This window comes from Pseudophryne corroboree, chromosome 2 (assembly GCF_028390025.1).
Source record: "Pseudophryne corroboree isolate aPseCor3 chromosome 2, aPseCor3.hap2, whole genome shotgun sequence".
Taxonomy (NCBI): Eukaryota; Metazoa; Chordata; class Amphibia; order Anura; family Myobatrachidae; genus Pseudophryne; species Pseudophryne corroboree.
The window spans coordinates 841,523,873-841,547,259 of record NC_086445.1 but is presented as its reverse complement, the minus strand read 5'-3'; the positions used below and the strand labels follow the sequence as shown (position 1 = coordinate 841,547,259).

The 23,387-nt window shown below is 37.6% G+C and overlaps 1 protein-coding gene across 1 annotated transcript in view; it reads right to left on the bottom strand.

Annotated features, from left to right (window-relative positions):
- Positions 1-23,387, bottom strand: part of PHEX (phosphate regulating endopeptidase X-linked) — a 433,913-nt gene that overhangs the window by 6,693 nt on the left and 403,833 nt on the right. The window contains exons 15-21 of the mRNA XM_063955773.1: positions 19,737-19,795; positions 15,086-15,140; positions 9,590-9,657; positions 8,272-8,402; positions 3,089-3,154; positions 1,614-1,718; positions 42-118 (exon numbers count right to left, since the gene is read on the bottom strand). Coding sequence (XP_063811843.1) covers positions 42-118; positions 1,614-1,718; positions 3,089-3,154; positions 8,272-8,402; positions 9,590-9,657; positions 15,086-15,140; positions 19,737-19,795 — 561 coding nt within the window. The remainder of the gene's footprint in view (positions 1-41; positions 119-1,613; positions 1,719-3,088; positions 3,155-8,271; positions 8,403-9,589; positions 9,658-15,085; positions 15,141-19,736; positions 19,796-23,387) is intronic.

The following is a 23,387-nucleotide window of genomic DNA, read 5'->3' as shown; positions in this document are numbered from 1 at the left end:
GTGTAAATATAATACACATATTTTGAATGCACAACTCTTACCGGAACATGGGTGGGCTATGTACTCCATTTATGATGTGCTCTCTTGCCGCTTCAGGTCGGAAGGTGTTGCATCTCACCTAAACCAATCAATAAATTATTCTTATTATAAAACTAATACTTTTGTAAAAATATTCATTGCTAATTAGTGTGGATACATAATAGAATGTTACATGTTCTTCTTAACTATTTAATTTGTAGAGCAGGAGACCTATACTCTCTGCAGAAAATTGAAAATATCACAGCACATACAGTATGACTAGCATCTATAACCATTCATTGATATTCATTCATAGCTTGATTTTGAGAAGACAAAAAAAAACTTAAAAATAGATCAAATATTTTAGAAGCACATGATGGATTTGTTATGGTACCAGATTAGTATATAGGGGGTCATTCCGACCCGATCTCTCGCTGCAGTTTGTCGCAGCGCAGCGATCGGGTTGGATCTGCGCATGCGCCGGCACCGCAGTGCGCCGGTGCATGGCAGTCGTTGCTGCCTAGCGATCGCCTCTGAGACAGAGGCGGTCGCTAGGCAGGAGGGGGCTGAACGGCGGCGTTAAGCCGCCGTTTAGTAGGCTCGGTCCGGCTAACGCAGGCGTGGCTGGACCATTGGGGGGGCATGCCGCGGCGGCTGCGTGACATCTCAGGCAGCCGCTGCGGCCAGCGGCAGCGACACACAACTCCCAGCCAGCCGCAGGAGCTGCGTTGGCCGGGAGTTACTCCACAAATACAAGAGCATCGCCGCTGTGCAATGCTTTTGTATTTGTGTGGGGGGCGGCACTGACATGCGGGTTGGACTAGCCCTGTGCTGGGCGTCCCCCAGCATGTCTGTGTCCCTGATCATAGCTGTGCTAAACTTAGCACAGTTACGATCAACTCGGAATCACCCCCATAGTTAATAGCAAAAACAATTGAGTGACAGAACAATAAATGGGAAAAATACATGTAGAAATTAAGCAATGCTGTAGGCACTTGCCTAGGACCAGCGGTGGAACAAAAATGTGCTATGGTACCTAGAAATCGTGCTTTTAAACTGACTCCCAAGCCACTCCACTGCACTTGGACTACTCAAAAAGAATCTGCGATTTGTTTCAGAGTGCAAGGGGGGGCATAAAGGGGAAAGGGGGTAATGGGGCTTTGGGAGTTGACAGGTAGCAGCTCTAGATGTGGGGTTGTAGCACAGTCCAAAATTGAGATAGGGGAGCCACACCAACTGCCTTCCCAAATGTTGCCACACACTGCTGGCCAGGGCTCATTGGGAGTTGCCGTGGCTCCCCTATTTGAATTTTAAACTGTACTGCAGCTCCATCTCTGTAGCTGCCACTAGCGGTGACTATTGCCATGACTCCCTAAATTCCAGGACTCAAAGCAGCCAAATTCTTATTTAATTCAGAATTGTATAGTTCACGATCTCTGATAGCAAATCAGCATTTAGGAAAAACTCAACTTGAGTTCATTGTGCAACAACTAAAAAAATATACTCAAATGTAAAAGTGAGGAGAGATACAGTACACAGCAGCTGCAATATATGTTTGATTCTTCTAGCAAGTGGTTACATTTCCTGTTCCTTACGTGGGCATAGCTTAAGAAAAAGAGTTGATTATTGGTAAGATTTATGCCAGGAAGAAGCACTTCTTCTTTTCCACCTCTTTTATCCTGAATCCATTTTCTGTATGCCTGACAAGAGGAACAACACCTTTATTTATATATTTTTTTAAATTTACATGTATAACATTATTTACTTCATAAATCCACATAACATCTCATAAGTACAGTAAGTGAGTAGACATTATTACGTCATATTGATCCAAGCAGTCAGGCACGTTTAACAGTATTTTGGCAAGGCATGCTAGTCAATTGCCAGTTCCTAAGTCCCAACTCTTTCATGCCTCACATGGCGTCTTTTCTTCCCTTATTTTAATGTCATCAGCTTGTTTATTGGGGTAACACCGTCAGCTCATTAATGAAGGCTTTACATTTCCTATTCCAATACCAATGTCAGCTCATTCTTTTCTCTGGAAATGTCTCTACCAGGACAGCACTGGTAGCACAATAAAAGGGTACTTGAAGTGGTCATTAAAAACTAGGAGCTCCAGATGTTCTACTACCACTAACCAACGTTGCATTATTACTGTGATTTCACGGGATCAAAGCATTGTCATTTAATTGACTTAAATTGAGTCCATTGACTCTTTACATTAACAGGAATGACTGGTTCCTGTAATGTGGAAAAACACCACTAACCATAATAAAAAGGTTAGAAACAAGACAAAAATGTATGTTACTAAGGGAGATTTACACTGATCAACTATAGAAATGTATATGATGGGTACTAGTAGGTTTAACATCATTGGGCAGGAGGTAAATAATTTGGACAAATTGCTGTATATGATGGATATGTGGGATATTCAATTGTTTGAAACTCAACTGACTTTTCGAACATTTTAATTCCCCCCATGTATTGATCTAACCCCTGATGAAGTCCGTAGGACAAAACGCATAGGGTTAAAAGCGCAATATTCATATATTCAGCTGGAAATCTGATTATCTACAGTGCTTAGCCTCAGAGAGATCTAAACGAGCAGTGATTAATCTCCTGGCATTCAATAGACATGTATATTGAACTTTTATTGTAACAATTGTATACTTGTTTTAAGAAGCTTTGTTGTTATGTCAAATAAATCCACAATACTGTTTTAAAAGGAATTGCTATATGTCTAAGTGTTTCTATGTATTAAAAAGGCTTTAAGGTACTATTATTATGGGTAATTTACCCTATTAGTGTGTATAATAAACAAAAAGGATTAGCACCCTCTAAATCTGTCTTTTTGGGTGTTGGGTGTAGGACTCTTGACTAACAGAGGTTTTTTTTGAGGAGCAGCTGCTATTTGTTGAATAGCGCAAGACAAGGGCACTTGTTTTTCTATATATATGTCTGTATAATGTAAATATGGCATAATATGTAAACAAGAAACATAGAAAAAAAATCTAATCTTAATGCTTTGTTCTTTTAATCAATATAGCACTTTAGTGTGAATTTCCCATACCCGAAAGGATTCTCTCATTCCTCCATTATCCGCAATGTTTTCTGCCAAAGTCTTTGTTCCTTTTACCTAAAATAGAATTAATGTATGCATTTGTAATAGACTGACTAGTATAAACATTTTAGTACGTACCCAAGTGTACAGAGAATACAAAAGGAAATGCATAAAGCACTGAAGATTAGCAAGTTATATTATATTGTGCAATATACAGTATAAGGCTGTGAATGTAAACTTGGCAGCAGATAATGCTAAGTATATACAGTAGATTGGGCATCAAGTATGGCTGCAGACATTGGCACCAGATATGACTCAGCACATTAGACTTGGAAACTGTTAAGGCAGTGTAATTTAGATTTTGCATGGCATACTGTAAGACTCCATATTAGTCTGGGCATCTGGTATGGCTGTGCATTTTAGATCTGGCACCAAATATAGGTTTGCATATAAGATATCAGAAAAAGGTGTACAACAACAGTAAATGGTGAGAGATCTTGTGTTTACTAATTGCACGGTCACTTTCACTAGCCTCTGCTGCCAAGTCACGGATTGCACTTTATATGTATGTTAGATGTTAGTCATTTTTTAATTGGTTTTAATAAACAAATTTTTATCTATGGGAATAAACCATCTGGTCCATTGCAAATCTGTTGATTCATATATCCCTATTCATTTCAGGGATGCATCTTTAAATTCTGAGCGCCAATGCACGCCACACATATTATTTTGTTGCGTTTGCATATAAGATATGTCACAAGATATGGCCATGCATAATGTGCAGACACTTGATGCGGTTCTGCACATAATGCTTGGCAACAGATATGGTTATGTGCTTTATTAGACTTGCCATAGATTTGTTAATAAATATGATTCTTTGGGATGAGTTTATGTGACTGGTGGTCGGGAGACCGCCAGTCACAATACCAACACCGGGATCCTGAACCCTGAATAGCCCAATGGTCAGCATCAGAGCTGGGTTAAGGCTTCAGGGGGCCCGGGGTACTTAAGACAGTGGGGCCTTAAAATCTAAAATTAAAATCATTACGTCTTCAATCACTACAAAGAAAATTACAATTAGGTGGTAAATTTGAAAGAATCTTTCAGATAGGGAGCACACACATGTATATATAATATAATATAATATATATATATACATTAATCTATGTATGTATAGATATATATATATATATATACATATATATATTTACATATGTATTTATATACATACAGGGTGATTCAAAAGTCGCAGTACACCCTTTTGTTTCAAAAACTGTGCAGGAAATTGAAAAACTGACTTAGATTGAAGATGGTCGATTTCAAGATGGTGCCCATGTTTGGTACATACCCTAAAAGATAGCCCACCTCACCCATAACTTAGTGGAGTATTCAGCTTTGCCATTTCCTGCACAGTTTTTGTAACACAAGGGTATACTGTGACTTTTGAATCACCCTGTATATATATCTAAATCTATATCTCATATATATATATATATATATATATATATACAGTGTATATATATATATAGATATAGATATATACAGTGTGTGTATATATATATATATATATATATATATATATAGTGTGTATGTATATATATATATATATATATATACACACATAGTATATATATATATATATATACACACAGAGTAAAAACCACAGCACTCACCGCACCAGAAGCGGGGCACAGCTATGCACTTACCACTCACAGGGTGGGGTGCATGTAACACTGCACTCTCCACCACAGAAGCGGGGTACACAGCTGTACTTACCACTCACAGGGCGGGGTGCATGTAGCCCATGACCACATCGCTCTAATAAATACAAACAGAGAACCCAGCACTCACCAAAGTAAACTCACTTATCCTCAACAATTCAATAAATAAATGATGGGGGTTTAGTTGGTGGATTGGCCAATGCACGGAAGCCTGTATACCGATTCAAGGTACCCCACCTTCATACAGGTCCTACACTATCACAGAGTCTAGGATAAGTGAGTTTACTTTGGTGAGTGCTGGGTTCTCTGTTTGTATTTATTAGAGCGATGTGGTCATGGGCTACATGCACCCCGCCCTGTGAGTGGTAAGTACAGCTGTGTACCCCGCTTCTGTGGTGGAGAGTGCAGTGTTACATGCACCCCACCCTGTGAGTGGTAAGTGCATAGCTGTGCCCCGCTTCTGGTGCGGTGAGTGCTGTGGTTTTTACTCTGTGTGTATATGAAGGGGTTAATCTATGGTTAGCTCTTATTAACCGTGGCCACTAGCTTTCTCATGCACCCCTGTGTGGACTTTGTTATCCTGAACCTGTCTCAGCTGTTTTTTAGCAATCATCTTTGAGCCAGTGCAATAGGTGACTAGTGTGCCTTTAAAAGCCATAAAGTCTGTGGCAGGTACACATTACATCTAGCAGGCAGATGATGCAGCAGTGTGGTAGTCAGGTTTTAAGACTCTGTGATAGTGTAGGACCTGTATGAAGGTGGGGTACCTTGAATCGGTATACAGGCTTCCGTGCATTGGCCAATCCACCAACTAAACCCCCATCATTTATTTATTGAATTGTTGAGGATAAGTGAGTTTACTTTGGTGAGTGCTGGGTTCTCTGTTTGTATATATATATACACACAGTGTGTGTGTATATATATATATATATATATAGTTCCAATATGACCGGCACTCCATACAAATTGATTAAATACCTGGGTGCCCTCCCACGGTCCAAGCAGAGCAAATACAGAGAGAGAGAAACGGGCGGCACTCCACGGATTTTCAAAAAAGAATTGAGACAGCTACACAAGCTTAGTTGTCAACGTTTCAGGTGCTATTTAATCACACCTTTCGTCAGGATACAGTGTATCCTGACGAAAGGTGTGATTAAATAGCACCGTGGAGTGCCGCCCGTTTCTCTCTCTCTCTCTACATATATATATATATATATTTTAAACATATATATGTACATATATGAGATAATCCAGAACCTAATACAGCTAGTCTTACTTTTTTTTTTTACTCTGCTGCTGGTAGGCTCTAATGTATAATAGGGGTGCTGGCTGGGTGCAGGCTGGCTCCATACGCCGTTCTCTTTGTTCTCTGCAGCCTGTGTGCCCAGCCAGTAGCACCAGCCTTTAAATGCAGTGGGGAGCCGGGAGCCACCAGGGACAGCCATAGCTCAGATGCCGTGCGCGTGGAGCCGCCATGCCAGCTCCCAGGAGCCAGGAGCGCAGCACTGCATATCAGACCAGAAATTCAATCTGTGCTGGCGGCGGGGGCCCTCTTAATCCGGCTCTGGTCAGCATGCCGCACAACAGGTACTATTCCCACTCGTGGTCGTCCGATACACCCGTAGATTGGGAATAGAACTTGTGGCGATTGCAGCGAGTTATGAGCCCGCTGCGTGTCGAGCACAGCGAGCCCGCAAGAGGCTTAATTTCACGTGTTCCCCCGCCGGCCATCTAACAGCCAGGATCCCGCAGTTGGTATGGTGACCGGTGATCTCCCAACCGCCAGTCACTCGATCCCAACCCAATTTTGCATATTATAACTGTCAACAAGTATGTTCACATTTGTGTACTTGGCAGAGTTCAGTATAATAGGCCTGGCACCAAATGCAACCCCTGCTTTTAGATTGTAAAAGTTAGTGTAGTTAAAAAGTCAAAGTGTTATAGGAGTTTGCAAGAAACCAAATCTGGTATTATCATGGCATTTTTATTCAATTGCCATAATATACCTAATTACTTAAGATATGAGTTAGCAATATTAAGAGATGGTCTTATAGAAAAAGAAGATTGTTAATGAGACAGAAAGATAACAGTATAATAATATAAATAATTTTAATGGATATAAACCTACTGACCTTTCAAAAAAAAGAATATTTGTGAACCCTATCTAAGCAATAAGGCACTGAAGGCAGGATTTAATAGTCCGAAATAGTCCATACACTAGAAGTTTTTTTATGACAATCAAGTTTGGCAAAACCATTTTTCCCACACAATCTATATCCTGATATCCCTAAAATGCTAGAGTGCAGGACACAATTTCATGAACTAAAATTAAATGTAAAATGTTTCATCTTTTAGGCATCTCCTGCTTATATTTGATATGTAAATTAGCATTCATTCAGATTTGGTAGAAAGCCTCCTGTTTTCAAAAATAATTCAGTGTTTAGTAAAATCCTATCATGGGGCGGAATGGAATGCCGTCTGAGATGGCCAGAGGTGCGAGTTGCCGGCCAAACTCAGACATTTTTTTCTGTTAACATTAAGAAATATTTACACTTACTTTTATTAATGACACAAAGTAATCCTCAGAGCAACTTTCATTTAGCTAAAACATTATTTGATTATACCATGGTAGCCTATGATGTTAGAAAAATATGTTATATTCCGCAGTGAAACCTAAATTGATTTAGTAACCAAATTTAGCTTGTTTGTTTTTTTGTTTATAAACTTCTAAAGTGTCCTAGTAATATACCCATGTCTGTACAAAATATTGACTCTTGAAATAAATCTACTTGCACCTTAGACTTTGGTCTTACATGCTGCATATGTATATGTAACATTATTGGCAAGTACAGTGCATTTGATTTTAGAATATTAAACTGTAAGTACAGTACCATTACCTAATGATGATGACTGCAAATCTATGAAGCAGTCACCACGTAGTCACGATTTTTGACCAGTAAATCCAATATACAGTTGTTTCTATTTAGATTTATATGAGGCAATGCTATAATTTTGACCGGTAGTAAGCAATGCCTGACCAATTTGCCAATGTATGAACAAGGTCTCAAATACTGTAGCCCTATGTAAGGTCAGCAATGCTTCATTTTCTTATCACTTGAAAATCAGTCTGCAGTTACCTATTATTTATCTTTTCATGGTATGTGTTAAAGTGAATAATATAGACGGCTACATTCTTAAATACTTAATCATAACTAAACCCTTGATTATTATAATTATTTGGGGTAACATCCAGTCTGAACAAAACTCACTGATTACAGAAAATGGAACATACTGATTAAAGCACAAAGGTATTAATGATTTCCTTAACATGAAAAAATACACTTTATACTTATACACTAAAAAGAAAAAGAAACACATGTTAATCTAGGTGGCTTTAAGGGTTTCTTGCACTCTGCATTCTGAAGAAATAATTGATATTTTTTTTAAATTGTTACTTTCTCTAAGACTTACGTGCAGGCCAGCTTGCTTCCAGTAATAACTGTTGTACTGATCCACAACACATTTAGTTCTCTCTTTGAATTTTTCCTCTGATTCCGTAGTCCACCACGCATGTAAATTTCCATCCTTGTCATACTTACGACCTACATGAAAACATACAAATTAAGTTTATACCATATAGATATATAATAAAAATGTATTTCATCTATGTTTGCCATTATAGACAGATATGTTTGCAGTTTGCCAACCAATTTGTGGATGCCAAACATTGCTAACACTGAAGGACAATGGGGAATTTAAAGAATAAGTAACTATTTGTGTATTGTGCTTTATCAATGTCACTATATTTGTTAATTTAAGGTCCCCCAAGTAAGCAAAAGTGAGAAAAATTAGATAATGGATAATAGGCAGTATACAGGCCTAAGCACAGTCATGTCATTAAAATGCTATAAATAATTTTAAAAATACTGCTGTATATTCAAGTGTCAATGGGTTATTTTATTTTTAATACATAATTTATTTATTGGAACTTTTTACTAAATATATTCATTCTCTGTCTGGCTTCCTTCTTTTTTTTACATAAAGATTATTGGTTGTTTATGTAGGGTTGTTTAATTTTATTGGCATTAGAAATTCCGTATAACTGTAGGGCTGAGCTAGCTGTAACATATCCACAAGCTATGGAAACTCAGCCTTTATTCTGAAAAGACAGAAATAAGACTCAAAGTATAAAAAGTTGCAAGTAAAAACAAATACACAACAGTAGTTAAAAGCCCTTTGTTCTATCAGGTGATGCTGGATAAAAAATAAGCATGTGGGACATCAAAACAAATATTTAGGAGAATATTTGTGCTTGATTTAATGACTTTTAAAGAATGTAAAATATAAGCAATTTGCTTCAATCTGACAAAGGAACATATATTTATGCATTGCTGTACACGCTGTTTATTTGCAAGGATATTAAATAAAAGGGCAGTACGGATGGTGTAATGGGTAGCATTACTGCCTCACAGTACTGAGGTCATGGCTTCGATTCCCACCATGGCACTAACTGTGTGGAGTTTGTATACTCTCCCCATACTTGCGTGGGTTTCCTCTGGGTACTCCGGTTTCCTCCCATAATCCAAAAATATACTGGCAGGTTAATTGGCTCCCAACAAAATTAACCGAAGGGCGAATGTGTGTGCGTGTACATGTGGTCGGGAATATAGATTGTAAGCTCCACTGGGGCAGGGACTGATGTGAATGGCCAATTCTCTGTAAAGCGCTGTGGAATATGTGTGTGCTATATAAATAACTGGTAATAAATAAATAAAAGAAACATGTTTACCATTACTGTCGAATCCATGTGTGAACTCATGGCCAACAATTACTCCTATTGCTCCATAGCTCAGGGATCTATCAAAGAAAAACACATACTTTTTAATATCAAACATTATCCAACAACCCCTCTTTCTATAAAGAGTTCTGTTCTGCACCTCATCATTTATTTTCTTATCAGAAACCAGCTAGGATTCAGAATTTAATTATTCATTTTAACAATGTTGCCTGGGAATATCACAGATCAAAGATGAAATGGGATCATCGGGCTGCCAGTTCTAATCATTTCCCCCTGGGAAAGTTGGCAAATGTTTGACACTGATGCATGCAAATTCCGTTTTCATTATATTTTCAAGTTGGCGGTCAGTTTCATCTTACCTCAAGAGCAAACAGAAATCTTAAAAAATCTGTTTAATATATAACCATCTTGACGATTGTCATGCTATTCATTTTACGTTACATGAAACCAACATTTAAAGTACAATCTAAAATTTGTAAAACATAATGTTAATCACTAAAAAAAAATTTTAAATTGTTTAAGCATCACAATTTACTGGGGGACTTAATACTGTGCCAAGTAAATTACTTTGTTTTTTTGTTTATTTGTATATTGAAATGAATTAGTTGTAGGCTTTGGAAACATATAATGGCTTAATGAGAGAAAGAGTAATATTATCATCCTTTATTTTCAAGGTTTCACAGTGCATTGTGTTTGCAGGGAACTGACTTAACTTTCTTTACATAAATAAGTGAATTATATATTGTTTTTCAGGACAGCTTCATTCGTAACGCATTTACTGTAAATTGTTTGTTAGTTTGTTTTATGGGCAAGGGCTAGGGGAGAAAACAATATATATCATAAATTACAAAATACCATAATTTTTACCAAAGTCTCTGCAATAAATATTTCAGAGAATCACTTTGATACCTAATAAGTGGATTACTTTGATGAAATTCTAAGTAATGTCACAGGTGCATTTCCAAGTTGTTCCAAGATAATAGTTCACATGCTGACCTGAATATCTTATTCTGCACTGAAGAGTCCTGTCGCTGATGAGCACAGTCTGTCTATATTGTAGCAGGATGTTTGAGTACCAGCACAAACTTTTGTCATGTTCCTGAATTGGGTGATATATTTGGATTCACATCTACAGATTTTAATTTTTTTTATCCACCTGCGTTCAATATTCAGGTTAACTGTACTAATTAAACTTGCTTTCGAAACCATGTTTCAAATAGTAGTCTGCATTTTTAGAAATTAGGTGGTGGCATTAAAGATATGCTCAAGCAGGTACATTTATGGTATATTAGCAAAACCACAAGTATGTACAGTAAAAAGTTGAATGCAGGCATGAGATATTCTCAAAACCAGTGGTTTCCAAACTTTTTTTAAATCACGGCGCCCTAGAGTATCAGAATTTTTTTCATGGTAGTCCCTAGGCCAAAATTTCTTAATGGGAAATGTGAAAAAATATATAAAATTAAGTAAATTGTCTTTATGTCATATTTAAGTTTAATTATATGGTGAAGGCCAAGATTTGCTTCTCTTTGTCAACATATTTTATAACCAGCACTGGTTTGGCCTATTACATTGACCATTAATAATTTGAATTGGTTCTCTATCATCAACTCGAGGCTCCCCTGGAAGTGTCCCGAGGCACCCCAGGGTGCCATGGCACACAGTTTGAGAACCACTGCTCTACACAGTGATGTAGATATAAGTAGGGGTTACTGTCCTATGTGTTTCTATGGATCAATATTGCAAAGCACTCAATAACAGTGTAACATTGCCTAATGAAATATCAAATTGTTACAGTCAAGGTTGTGGTGAAGTCCATGGTGAAATCACAAACAATACTTTCAGGGAATTCTTCCTAGTCGACTGGACTGGGATTGTATTTTGAAGAGCTGAACTCACTATACCATGCAAGTTATTATAACATAAATACTAACTTGGATCATGTTTGTATTTGATACCCATTTTAGTTACAATAAAAGACAAAGTTAATTAAAAAATTACCTATTTTGCCCAATATCTCTTTCAGCCTTTTCTTCAATAAAGTAAATTAAATGAGATTGAAACTAATTTCAGGATAATTTTAATTATTTCTCAAAATATATAAAATTAACTATGATTTTGGATTTATAAAAACTGTATTTTTGAGTTTTATATATTTTCCTATCTAATGCCTCTAAAATAATAATATAAAACAGTAAATACCTTCTTTATCATAATTTGTTACCAATAAAAAGCACAATTGTGTCCCAAAAAGTATGATATTTTCCTTTGGAGATTTAGAAATATAAAAATATTTCCCAGCATTCACTGATATGTTGCAAAATTGTGAAAATGTATCTATTTGTAGATATCTCCCACAATCATAGAAGACAACCTTGTTCTGGTGATCAGTTGTACAATTATTAATGAAGTCTTCCTTTTCACCTCCAAAATCAGCAATGAGGATCATGCGTAATTTAAACCTTTTGTTCCTGATGGTTTTCTCACCCTTGCGCTGAGGCAATTTTCTAATATTAGTGCTTGTCACATTCCAACATAAATATCACAGATTTTTTTGTAGGGCAGGTAGTGCTCTCCCAACCTCATACAGAAAATGTCTATATTCTGTAGTGCAGGGCAATATTGTTTGGTGAGAAAATGGACTCCCCTTTTTCAAATATGTGTGCCCACAAAGTTGCTGGTGTTATTATGTCATTATTAGAGTGAGAGGGCCCTCCCCAAATATACAAAGAACATTATTTTTCTGTAGTGCAGGGTAGCATTGTCAGGAGAACACAGGGTATCACAAAAGTTTTTTAAAAATCTAGTAAACTTGGCCTGAATTCTAGCAGTTACAGGTAGGCCATAAAGACCCCTATATCACTGGGATGGCATCATGCACCTACAGATTCACCTGTACATATCATGAAATCCAGCTCACCAGTGGGCACTCTAAGCATTTATATAGTTTTAAAGTATTATTATCACTAGTAACAAGTGCTGCTTGATATGGCACTCACATGCTGGTTTAATTAGAGCTATACTATCAAATCTACATAAAACTTCACTGTATTTGGTAAACTCTAAAATAATGTTGGAGTGCTTTATGGAAAGAATTACTATTTTTCATCCAGCAGGGATAAACACTGACATTTAACTTTCCTAAAGCTGTCAAATACATCAATGTATGCTTTAATGGCAATTTCTGCTAAGAATGTATAACACTTACTGACCTAAGCTGCTTTAAGCAAAAGGTTATTACTGTTAATTTTAAATAAGGTCAAAACTAAAGAGAGCAACAATCATTTCAGGTGCTTAGTGGAGTCTTTGTGCCTAATTGGGGAGCTGAAAAATGTAACAATTGGCAGCATGCTTTAATTAAGCTTTTTACAGCAAAAGTGTTATCGTTAACATAAAGGATATTAAAATCTATCTCTGGTTTATTAGAGGTATAGGGCAGAGCAGCACATATTTTCAGTAACTATTAGACAAATAATAATAAACCATACATTTTATATGGGCGAGCTAAACATAGCAGGAATTTTTTAGTGTTTAATTCTTGTTTGAACTACGTATAATAAACAGAGTACTAAATGCAGCAGTCATCCTTTTTTCTTCTCCACATATTTAAATCCTTGCCTCATATACTTTGGAATTCACAGCACATGATACAGCTAAAGTTGTTAAAGTTCATGTTGCATATAAAGTGTGAATGTTTGCACACTATCTACATAATGATACTATAAAATATAGACTACCAAATACTGTTCACATAACATATTTTCCAGAGGAAGCTAAAATAGCCGTATTACTAAAGTCACCAAAAGATAGTTTAGTACTTAGTTGCTCAGGAAATGAACTGCAGTAACCCATAGCAACCATTCCCACAAATCTTACCATAATTCCTCATAGTGTTTTGAAAATGAAAAGAATGGGGCAAACTGTATGTAATAGGTTCCAAGTTTGCTGGAGGTGCAGGATGCAGGTCGATCTCAGACTTTTTTTTAAAGCGGCAATCATTTACAGGGGATAACCATGCCTTGTAATTGATTGCCGCTTTATAAAACATCCGAAAACATCCGGCATGCTGTACCTCTGGCAAACTCGGAACCTATTACATATGCCCCTAAATCATTGTTGTTTCTATAATTGGTGGAATCTGTGTCGTGCACATGGTCCCCTGGGTAAAAAATCACACCCAAAATGCCCACTGCGCATGCACAGTAGTTAAATTGGTCTATGGATTATGGCAGGCACCATGTTTACAGAGACCTGTGCATGCGCAGTAGACTCCAGCACAATGCAGGAGACTACCGCACCATCCAGAGTCTGCACAGGGGACCCCTCTTCTGTTAAAATACCCCTGCCCTAAATGTTTATTTGCTTTGGGTTGCAGAACTTTACTCTGCACATCATTTTTCATATGTGCCCACAATCAGACATAGCAGACACAACTAATGGCCCACTTCACCCCACTCCACATATTTTTCAAATATCCTGTCATATTGAAAGTTAATTAACAGCACAGAATACAATGCCACTACTGTACACAAAGTCAGCTCCCAACTATCCTGATCTTGTCAAGACAATGGCAATTTGCGGACCTCAAAAGGGGTGGAGTTTCAGTCAAAAAATGGGTGGGGCTTGGTTGGGGGATTTACTGTATTTTGTCCATAGAGAGGGAAAGACAGTGTCAGAAAGGGAGAGAGATACAGTGTCAGGGAGGGAGGGAGAGAGAGAGAGAGACAGTGGGGGCAGTATCAGGGAGAGAGAAACAGTGTCAGAGAAAGACATTGAGAGTGTGTCAGGGAGAAAGAGAGGAGCAAGAGAGAGAGAGAGGGGCGAGAGGGGTGAGATAGAGCGGAGGTGGAACTAGCAGGAAATTCATTACCTGCCCTGAATACAGCAGATGTCTATCATGGGGGCGGGCACTGCACGGAATTAGGCCATGCCCCCTAAATACCCGCAAATCGCAGCACTGGTGACTCGGGGCTCGAAGCTGGCCAGGATGTCCCCCTGCTCTCCATCCTCCACATGACTGCAGCCTATGAGGAAGGTGGGGTGCTATTGGCGGTGGCCATTCTCACTGTGGGCAGGGGTGAAGGGGGGAGCAGTGGGCACTGGAGGCAGCACTGGCCCCATAGCAGCTGCACCCTCAGTAGTTACGCCACTGAGTCCTACTCATCACTGTACATTTAACAAAGAAAAAGATGCTTGATTTTAATACATTGCTATAGCCATCATCAGATGCATTGCATTCTTTCTTAAAGAAGCTTAGGCCAGGGGGCTTCTTAAATAGACCCTTAAATTTGTATATACTTAATATATTATTGTATGCTTGAAAATCTCTGTGGTATTGTTGTACACAAGGAATAACTAATTAATTGTATATAGCTATTACATGTACTATATCCCTAACTCTTTAAATGTGTGTTATGGTTTTCAGCTCTTTCATATAATTACATCCATTACAGAGGATGCTAACATTAATTTTATTTGTTTACATACCGTGGGTATTCTGTTCCCCAAAAGAAAGGTTTTTGAAGCTCTCCAGCTGGGAATCCTAGATTCACAAAAATACACAAAACAGTACATGAATAACTGGTATAATTGGTTTACTCATAAAATATATTTCAAATAATAATGGTTGATATAAAGAGAAATGCTTACTTCCAGAGATCAATATACCATTTCCTCGACAGAAAAATACTATACTTTTCAGCTTGTAATAATATTATTGTATCATGCTGTCTCCCACTGACACTAAAATCTATCCTCCATCTTTACAAAGTATAAAATCCAGTATTTTAACAGAAAAGCACAGAAAACAAAATATTCGGATATGTGCAACACATCCAATAAATCAACAGAAATCAAAGTGCGGAAAAATGTAAGAAAAAGCTTCAGCTTTTAATGCCGCCCACTGTGACTAACCTGATTTAAATGTTCATAGCAATCTCATGGTCAATGTACCAGGAGACAATAAAAGAAAAAGCATAATAAAGTTCATAAAAAAAGAAACCTTAGTGCAAAGTGTGTATTTTAAATAAAATGTAGAAAATAATACGGAAAAACATAATACATATTATACATATTTTAAGTGCTTATATCTATGACAATATACAAAAAAGGCCTGCATAAGTGTTAAGTATTAAAAATGGCCCTTAGTGAGTGCTTTTTACATTTCTTGAACTAAAGTATGGGATGTGATTGACTGGTGCATTTTATGTTGATAATTAAGGTACAATCAGGGAGAGTTTAGGCAAGGGTTTTAGGTATGTTCTTACACTGGTTATGACAGGAAGTGTTCAACTTTCCATTTTGGATTACTAGTAGATAAGTATATCAGTGTTTCTGCAATGCCTCACTATTTTATAACATTCTTTTTCCTCTGATTGTATTTTCTTTTGCCCTTTTTCATTTGTGTGTGTCATATCAGTATACAATACCAGTCCTTTGAAGATGTTTTGGTTGTGGTTAAGGAGTTTTCTGAGAGAGAAATATTGATATTGAGTCACCCTTTTGGCTTCTCCCTCTCTCCTGACTCATTTTGGTTGATGGGGGTTTGTATAGGGCAAGACTTTCATGTGGGTAAATTGCCCATGGGTTGTGAGATCTACTGTGTGTGTAGTTTGAACCTTTCAGTTCCTTCCTGCACTGGTGCAGGGAAGTAAGTACTGGGAATATGGGTTTAACACATCACCTCGGTAACTTTCGTCTGATACCTCCAAGAGGCAGTACTATGACAAATTATTTTTTTTCTATAAAGGCTCTTTTACAGTTATAGGGTAACTGTAGCCATGATAAGATGTAGGGTCCCTTGACCTGCCTGTCCTATATCTTGATATTGAAATCAAAATTTGTGGCAGGGCATGTGATTTGCCTCAGAACAAGGTTGATAAATTGCGTTGGCAAATTGTTTTCTGTCACCTGGTTAGTAAGACACCTGTGAAGTAGGTACAGTCTTTGTTGGGGTTGTTTAACTTTGCATGCAGGGTGATACCTATGGGTAAAGATTTTTTCAGTAAGCTGTGGCGGCTTGGGTTGTTAAATCACATCATCGTTTCATTTGTATAGAGAGATTCAGAACAATCTGGCCTTATGGGATGTGCTTCTGACCGATTTCAACAGGGTCCAGATATAGACCTTGCCTTCCATATCCAGACTTTCCTTCATCTTTCAGCAGGACAACAACTCTAAGCACACAGCCAAGATATCAATGGAGTGGCTTCAGGACAACTCTGTGATTGTCCTTGAGTGGTCCAGCCAGAGCCCAAACTTGAATCAAATTGAATGTCTCTGGAGAGATCTGAAAATAGCTGTGCATCGACGCTTCCCATCCAACCTGATGGAGCCTGAGAGGTGCTGCAAAGAGGAATGGGTGAAACTGCCCAAAGATAGGTGTGCCAAGCTTGTGGCATCACATTCAAAAATACTTGAGGCTGTAATTGCTGCCAAAGGTGCATCAACAAAGTATTGAGCAAAGGCTGTGAATACATATGTACATGTGATTTCTTAGTTTTTTATTTTTAATAAATTTGCAAAAATCTCAAAAAAAAACTTTTTTCTCGTTGTCATTATGGGGTATTGTGTGTAGAATTTTGAGGGAAAACATGAATTTATTCCATTTTGGAATAAGGCTGCAACATAACAAAATGTGGAAAAAGTGAAGCGCTGTGAATACTTTCCAGATGCACTGTATATGAAGAGATTTACTGACATTCCTTGTTCTCTCTGGAGGGATATAAGATAAACCTTAGTGCTTATATGAGGCAATATTATATATTCATATGGATCCTCTAAGAACTATGTGACTTTATTTGGGGTTCAAAAATCATACAGTATCTCCACCGTAGATTTATAGTTTACCCCATAAAAATTGGAACACCTACCGCAGAGGTTCCCGAAAGGTCATATTCATTCATTTTATGTGTGGATATGTTTTGGCTTTTTACAGGTTGATACATACTTTAAATGTATTTGTTATGTAATGTGTATGTTTTTCATTAAATTTTATTTATTGTCATCCTATTTATTAATTATTTCTGCTTAGCACTCTTTTCGGGTAGTTATACTTACCTACATTTACAGTTTATATTTATTGACGCCAACAGGATTGACCTTCACTAGGAGCAGCTCATGAGACAATTTTAGTGTATTATAGAAGTACATTTAGTGTTGCATCTGAATCTATATTCTTATTGAATAGTTGTACAGGTTGAGTATCCCATATCCAAATATTCCGAAATACGTAATATTCCGAAATACGGACTTTTTTGAGTGAGAGTGAGATAGTGAAACCTTTGTTTTTTGATGGCTCAATGTACACAAACTTTGTTTAATACACAAAGTTATTAAAAATATTGTATTAAATTACCTTCAGGCTGTGTGTATAAGGTGTATATGAAACATAAATGAATTGTGTGAATGTAGACACACTTTGTTTAATGCACAAAGTTATAAAAAAGATTGGCTAAAATTACCTTCAGGCTGTGTGTATAAGGTGTATATGTAACATAAATGCATTCTGTGCTTAGATTTAGGTCCCATCACCATGATATCTCATTATGGTATGCAATTATTCCAAAATACTGAAAAATCCCATATCCAAAATACCTCTGGTCCCAAGCATTTTGGATAAGGGAGACTCAACCTGTATCTGAATTTTATGTTAATCTGTTATTCATATTATTTATTTTGTATATTTATATCTCGGGGGCTTCTTTGTTACAGATGCGCAATGTCCATCTACTTCTGTGTGGATGTTGGGGCATTCTTTTGTGTTCTAGGTGGAGAGGGATGCCATGGCTAATGGCTTGCCCCTTGTAATTTGGGTATGGATAGGAATATGCAGTTTGAAGTGGGATGTTTTCTTCCCTTTGAAAGCAATAGCATTTGAGAGATGTGGTCTCCCAGATGTTCTGGTTGTTCACTTGACTTGACTTAGGTTTGATGAAGGCCATAGAACTTATCTTCACAATCACGGCTTCCTATTTTTCCTTTTTGTCTCACTGGCCTCAGATTACACTGATCTGGTCTGAGATAGTTCCTCATTGGGTTTGGAGGTGTCACCAAGGGGGGGTGGCCATAGATTGTATTTACAAAAAGGTCAATAAAGCCATTGCAAAGTTTGTCCTGTTGGAATGTGGTAAGATTATCGGGGATCCAGGGATCTTGTTTGTATAGGAACATTTGTACCTTACAGATGTGGTCCACCTGAATTCCTCTTAAAGCCAACAATTGTTTTCAGTATTTTGGTTTGTTCACTTGTATAGTCCTCTTAGTTCCAATGTAGGATTTTTGAGATTTTCAGTTGTGGTTGGCTGAAGTTTTGCAACCTGGCTTTGGCAGGAAGGCACTGTTAACCGGTAGCTAAATAGGGTGCAATGGTGACTTGCAAGCATTTTTTCTTTGGTCTCAGTGACAATGTCATTACTTTATTGTCAGGCTTGGTCTCTGGCTTAGGGTAGGATCCAGTAGGGGAAGATGTTACCTAGATGGTCCTGGTTGCCTCAGGTGTGGGGCTTTTATCTGTCCCTTTAGTGGCTGTTGTTGGCAGGCAGTGCCTTTTTGCCAAAGTAAAATGTATTCAATAATTTAAATAGTTAAAGAAATAAAATCTGTAACCTCATTCATTCCAAAAATTATTGTCTGAGTCGTTATTTCAGGTTTGTTGGTCTAATCAGAAACTCAATTTCTTGCATTTCAAAATCATCCACAATAGGCGGCTTAATAACTATATATATTAACACAATTTCTTACGAAGCTCTATTCTCCTGGCAATGTGAATTTTCATATTTGAAACAATGTTGAAGGCAAAGCAAGTGTGAAGTAAACTTTACAACAGAATAAGAAAAGGAAATACAGGAGATGCTCTTTATCTATGGGTAGGAATATGCAAATGACTGCATTACCCGTCAAAATTAGCATAGTCAACATGATCCACTGGCCTGATTGGTTGCAGGTTGCTTTAGCCCCACTCATTCAAAACTGAAGACATCTTGGATGAGCAGATGTTGTAGACTGAATACAATAAAGTGCTCCCATCCTGGTCAGATGTATTTTTATATTTGCTTATCTTTACCTGATTCATTCAACTCAGTTTTAGCAAACATTAAAAGTTTATTTTGTTAACTAAAGAGCAGTATGCAGTACTTACTAATTTGGTTTGTAGTTGCACTGTAAAAGGCATTAACAGTGGTAGGGCTAGTGTACCACCTGTATAAAAAAACAAAAACAAATGAAAGTATATGTTTAACACAAATTGTAATATTGTATTACACATTGTCTATTCACTGATGAGATATACTGTAGTACAAATAATTTTAACATAATCATATTTGTTTAATAATGTTACAATAGATACAACAGGTACTGCATTATGTAATGGGTAATGATCCCTGTAACATACTGGGAAGGTAATAGGGAACAGAATAGTAATAAAACAACTGGGTAATAACAGACAGTCAAAGAGATAAGAGTGTCCTGCTTGCAAGATTACAATCTATAGGGAAATAATGAATTGATACATGGGGTTAAGTGCTACATTATGCAAATGGCCCAGTCAGATTACAAAGGTTCTTGGTTGTCTGTAATGGGGCCAATACATCAGCAATCACAGATAAACTATTCACTGATTCAGCATTTTTTCCTGATTTAACAATTCTCGAATACACTAAACCACTAGGGACATAAGGCACATACCTTGTAGGGCATGACAAGATTGATCCCAGAGAAAGCCCATGCTAGGATGCCCCTTCCCACATTTTATATATATTATAATATAATATATAATATATAAATAATACACACACAATTATAGACCACTGCAAGAAAATGGATTTGGACACAAATCCTCTTTATACCACATTCATGCACTTAACTTGAGAGCTCTTTGTTATTCAGTTACAAAACCCTTTATTAAATAAAACATTTCAATATATTGCCATACCCAGGATTTCATACTTATAACCTGTTGAATTCTAATCAAACACCCTACTCAATGAGCTATTTGATCCTGCATAAAAACCATGAACATTATATGAAGCTACTGGTACTTCAGGATTGCAATTGAGCAGATCCATGCAGTGTGCAGCCACACATCCAATCTCTTGCAGCCACACTACATAGATCTGCTCAGTCGCAATGCTGATCACCCCTTCACAAAGTACAGGGTAAGATTCAAATAGAATTATCTAGCTTAAAATTATCTACTTTTCTATGCAAGGGCAGATAGCTCAATGACTAGATTGTCTGACTGTAATGCCATAGGCAATGGATTTGAATTCTGGGTATGTCAGCATCTTAAAATGTAAGAAAGGACAGTGTGACTGAATAACAATGAATCTCAAGTTGAGTTCTTGAATGTTGTATAGGTATTAGTGACAAAAGGGCTCAGGGTAGGAGACTGATGGAGATGCTGGGTTTTCAAAAAGTGGGGAAGCTGCAAGTGAAAGTAATTAAAAGAGATAATTGACAAGTGCTGCCAACAGCGCCCCCTACCCTGCAGTGCTATGTGCAGTGCCCCTTCCGCACACAACTAGTTATGGTCCTGACTAATATGCCCCCATACACTAGTGAAATTTTTCAGTAATTAGTACAGTAGATCTTTTTCATCCAACGATAGGATCTACAAATCATGAGAGTGCTCATTAAGTACATCAAATCAACGGGTCATCATTTATAAAGAAAAGTTTGTTCTAAGGTCAAAATGGTCTGCAAAATGTCTGATTGTTACTATACACATGTTGCTATTGGTCTGCAATACCCAACATGTTGGACAACTTTATTTACAGGTTCCAATCATATTTTGGTTAGAATCAGGGATTGGTGAACTCCATACATTGCTCATTGTTTTTACAAAATCATTAGCAAAAAGCTGAAATGGCCAAATTGGTTGCTGACATATAAGTCCAATAGTATCTAGTCACACAGCAATTTATATACCTATAGTCAACGAGATGTGTGAGTGCACTGTAGAAAGAAAACATATATATGTTTTGAGTGAACTGTGTATAGGGTTGGCAACTGTGTAAAAAAGCTCTGGAATTTGACAAGCCTGCTTCAACAGGTGAGTTTTCAAGGAATACTTAAAGGTTTGGATGATAAAAGTCTAAAAGAAAGTCATGTTGTGCAAGGAAGTCATTCCACAGAGTCCTCTAATGGTGAACATTAGCAGGTAATGAGTGTGGATGACAGATGCAGAGTGGAAGGGCCGCGTGGGAGATATTTTCAGATAAGCAAAGGATGTTGATGTAGGTTGCTTGATACAACATCTCCATTTGCATCACATTGGGAACAAAGCTGTTTGTCACACATTTTTGTACCATGTTGGGTGCACTCCCTGGACTGAGTCCAGCCTATCTTTACTGATGGGATGACATACATTTGTCACTGCTTTGCTATGCATGGCAGTAGGTGAGATACTAACCTCCTAACCTCCCCGATATGTCCCCCTACTAGGACAAAGCACTGTCATGCTAAAATCAGGGTCATTGGGAGGTATATGGCATCCTTATATGTAAGAAGAAGCATTTAAGATTGAATTCTGTAACATACAGACAATCAATGAAGGAGAGCAGGAGAAGAACATTTTGCAAAGAAAATCTGTCTAGCTGCTTAATTTTAAATAAATTGTAGGGGTGAAAGTTTGGGGAAGAACAGTAAGGAGATTACTGCAGTAATCGATAGGGGAGAAGTAGATGAATTAAAAAAACATTTTCTTGTGTGAGATACACTATAGTACCCTAAACAGCAAGTAAAGCTAGTATTTGACATTAGCATGTATTAAGGACCCAATTCATTTTTGTTCGCAGTGGCCGATTATCACGCAATGGAACAATTATTGGCAGACTGCACATGTGCTGTGATTGCAATGCACATGTGCAAAGGTGCCACTGTGATCTCGTTCCCAGAGGATTTCATGGAAAAGTGATTGACAGGAAGTGACCATTTGGACGGTGAGTGTTCAGGGAGTGGATGGGAAAATGCAGGCATGTAGAAGTTTGTCACATTTGTAGGAAAGTGCTAATATAACTGGTAACAAATTGGTAATCTTGCTTTGCAGGAATTGTCTGGGCCACTGATATCTCAACAAATGAAATTAATTAAAATTTTGCGTTATTTTGTTCCTCTATAACATAAAAATAAGCATACTGTAATAAATACTTGCAATTAATCTATGTGCTTTAGAACATCTTCCTGTTTAATTTACTATTTAAATATATAAATAGGTTTGGTTATACTTGTTGAATTATTTCGCTCTTTTTAAATTGCATTCCTGTGCCAATCCCTTTACTGACATCACTGGTAGACGTCTGTTGTTATTCAAAATCATTTGTGGTCTAAAAAATTACAACACTCTTTTTGAATATAGCAGGGATATGGCATTTGGGTAGCTAAAACATTTTTCATTTTGGTGCATTTATATGAAATCTGATTAGATTATATGAGTTACTAAGAAAAGTTACATCATCACCCTATATTTCTTCTTGGGTATGTTTATATAATTGATGCATACCTTCCAACATCTGGAGTCTTGAGAGTGGGACCCTTTGCGGGGCAAAGCCGCGTGGCGCCGAAAACGGGGGTGTGGCCTGATGTAAAGGGAGCATGGCTTTGCGTGAATGACGCGATCGCGAGCCATGCCTCCCATTTCCATCACAGTGGGGGCACGGCCAGCGTTCTGTGAGCTGCTGGCATGCCCCCAGTCCTTCAGGCTCACTGAACTGAGCACAGCAGGGAGCGATAGGGAGCCTCCCAACTTCCCCCCACAGCCCAACTGCGCCCCCCCCCACCACCACCACCACTG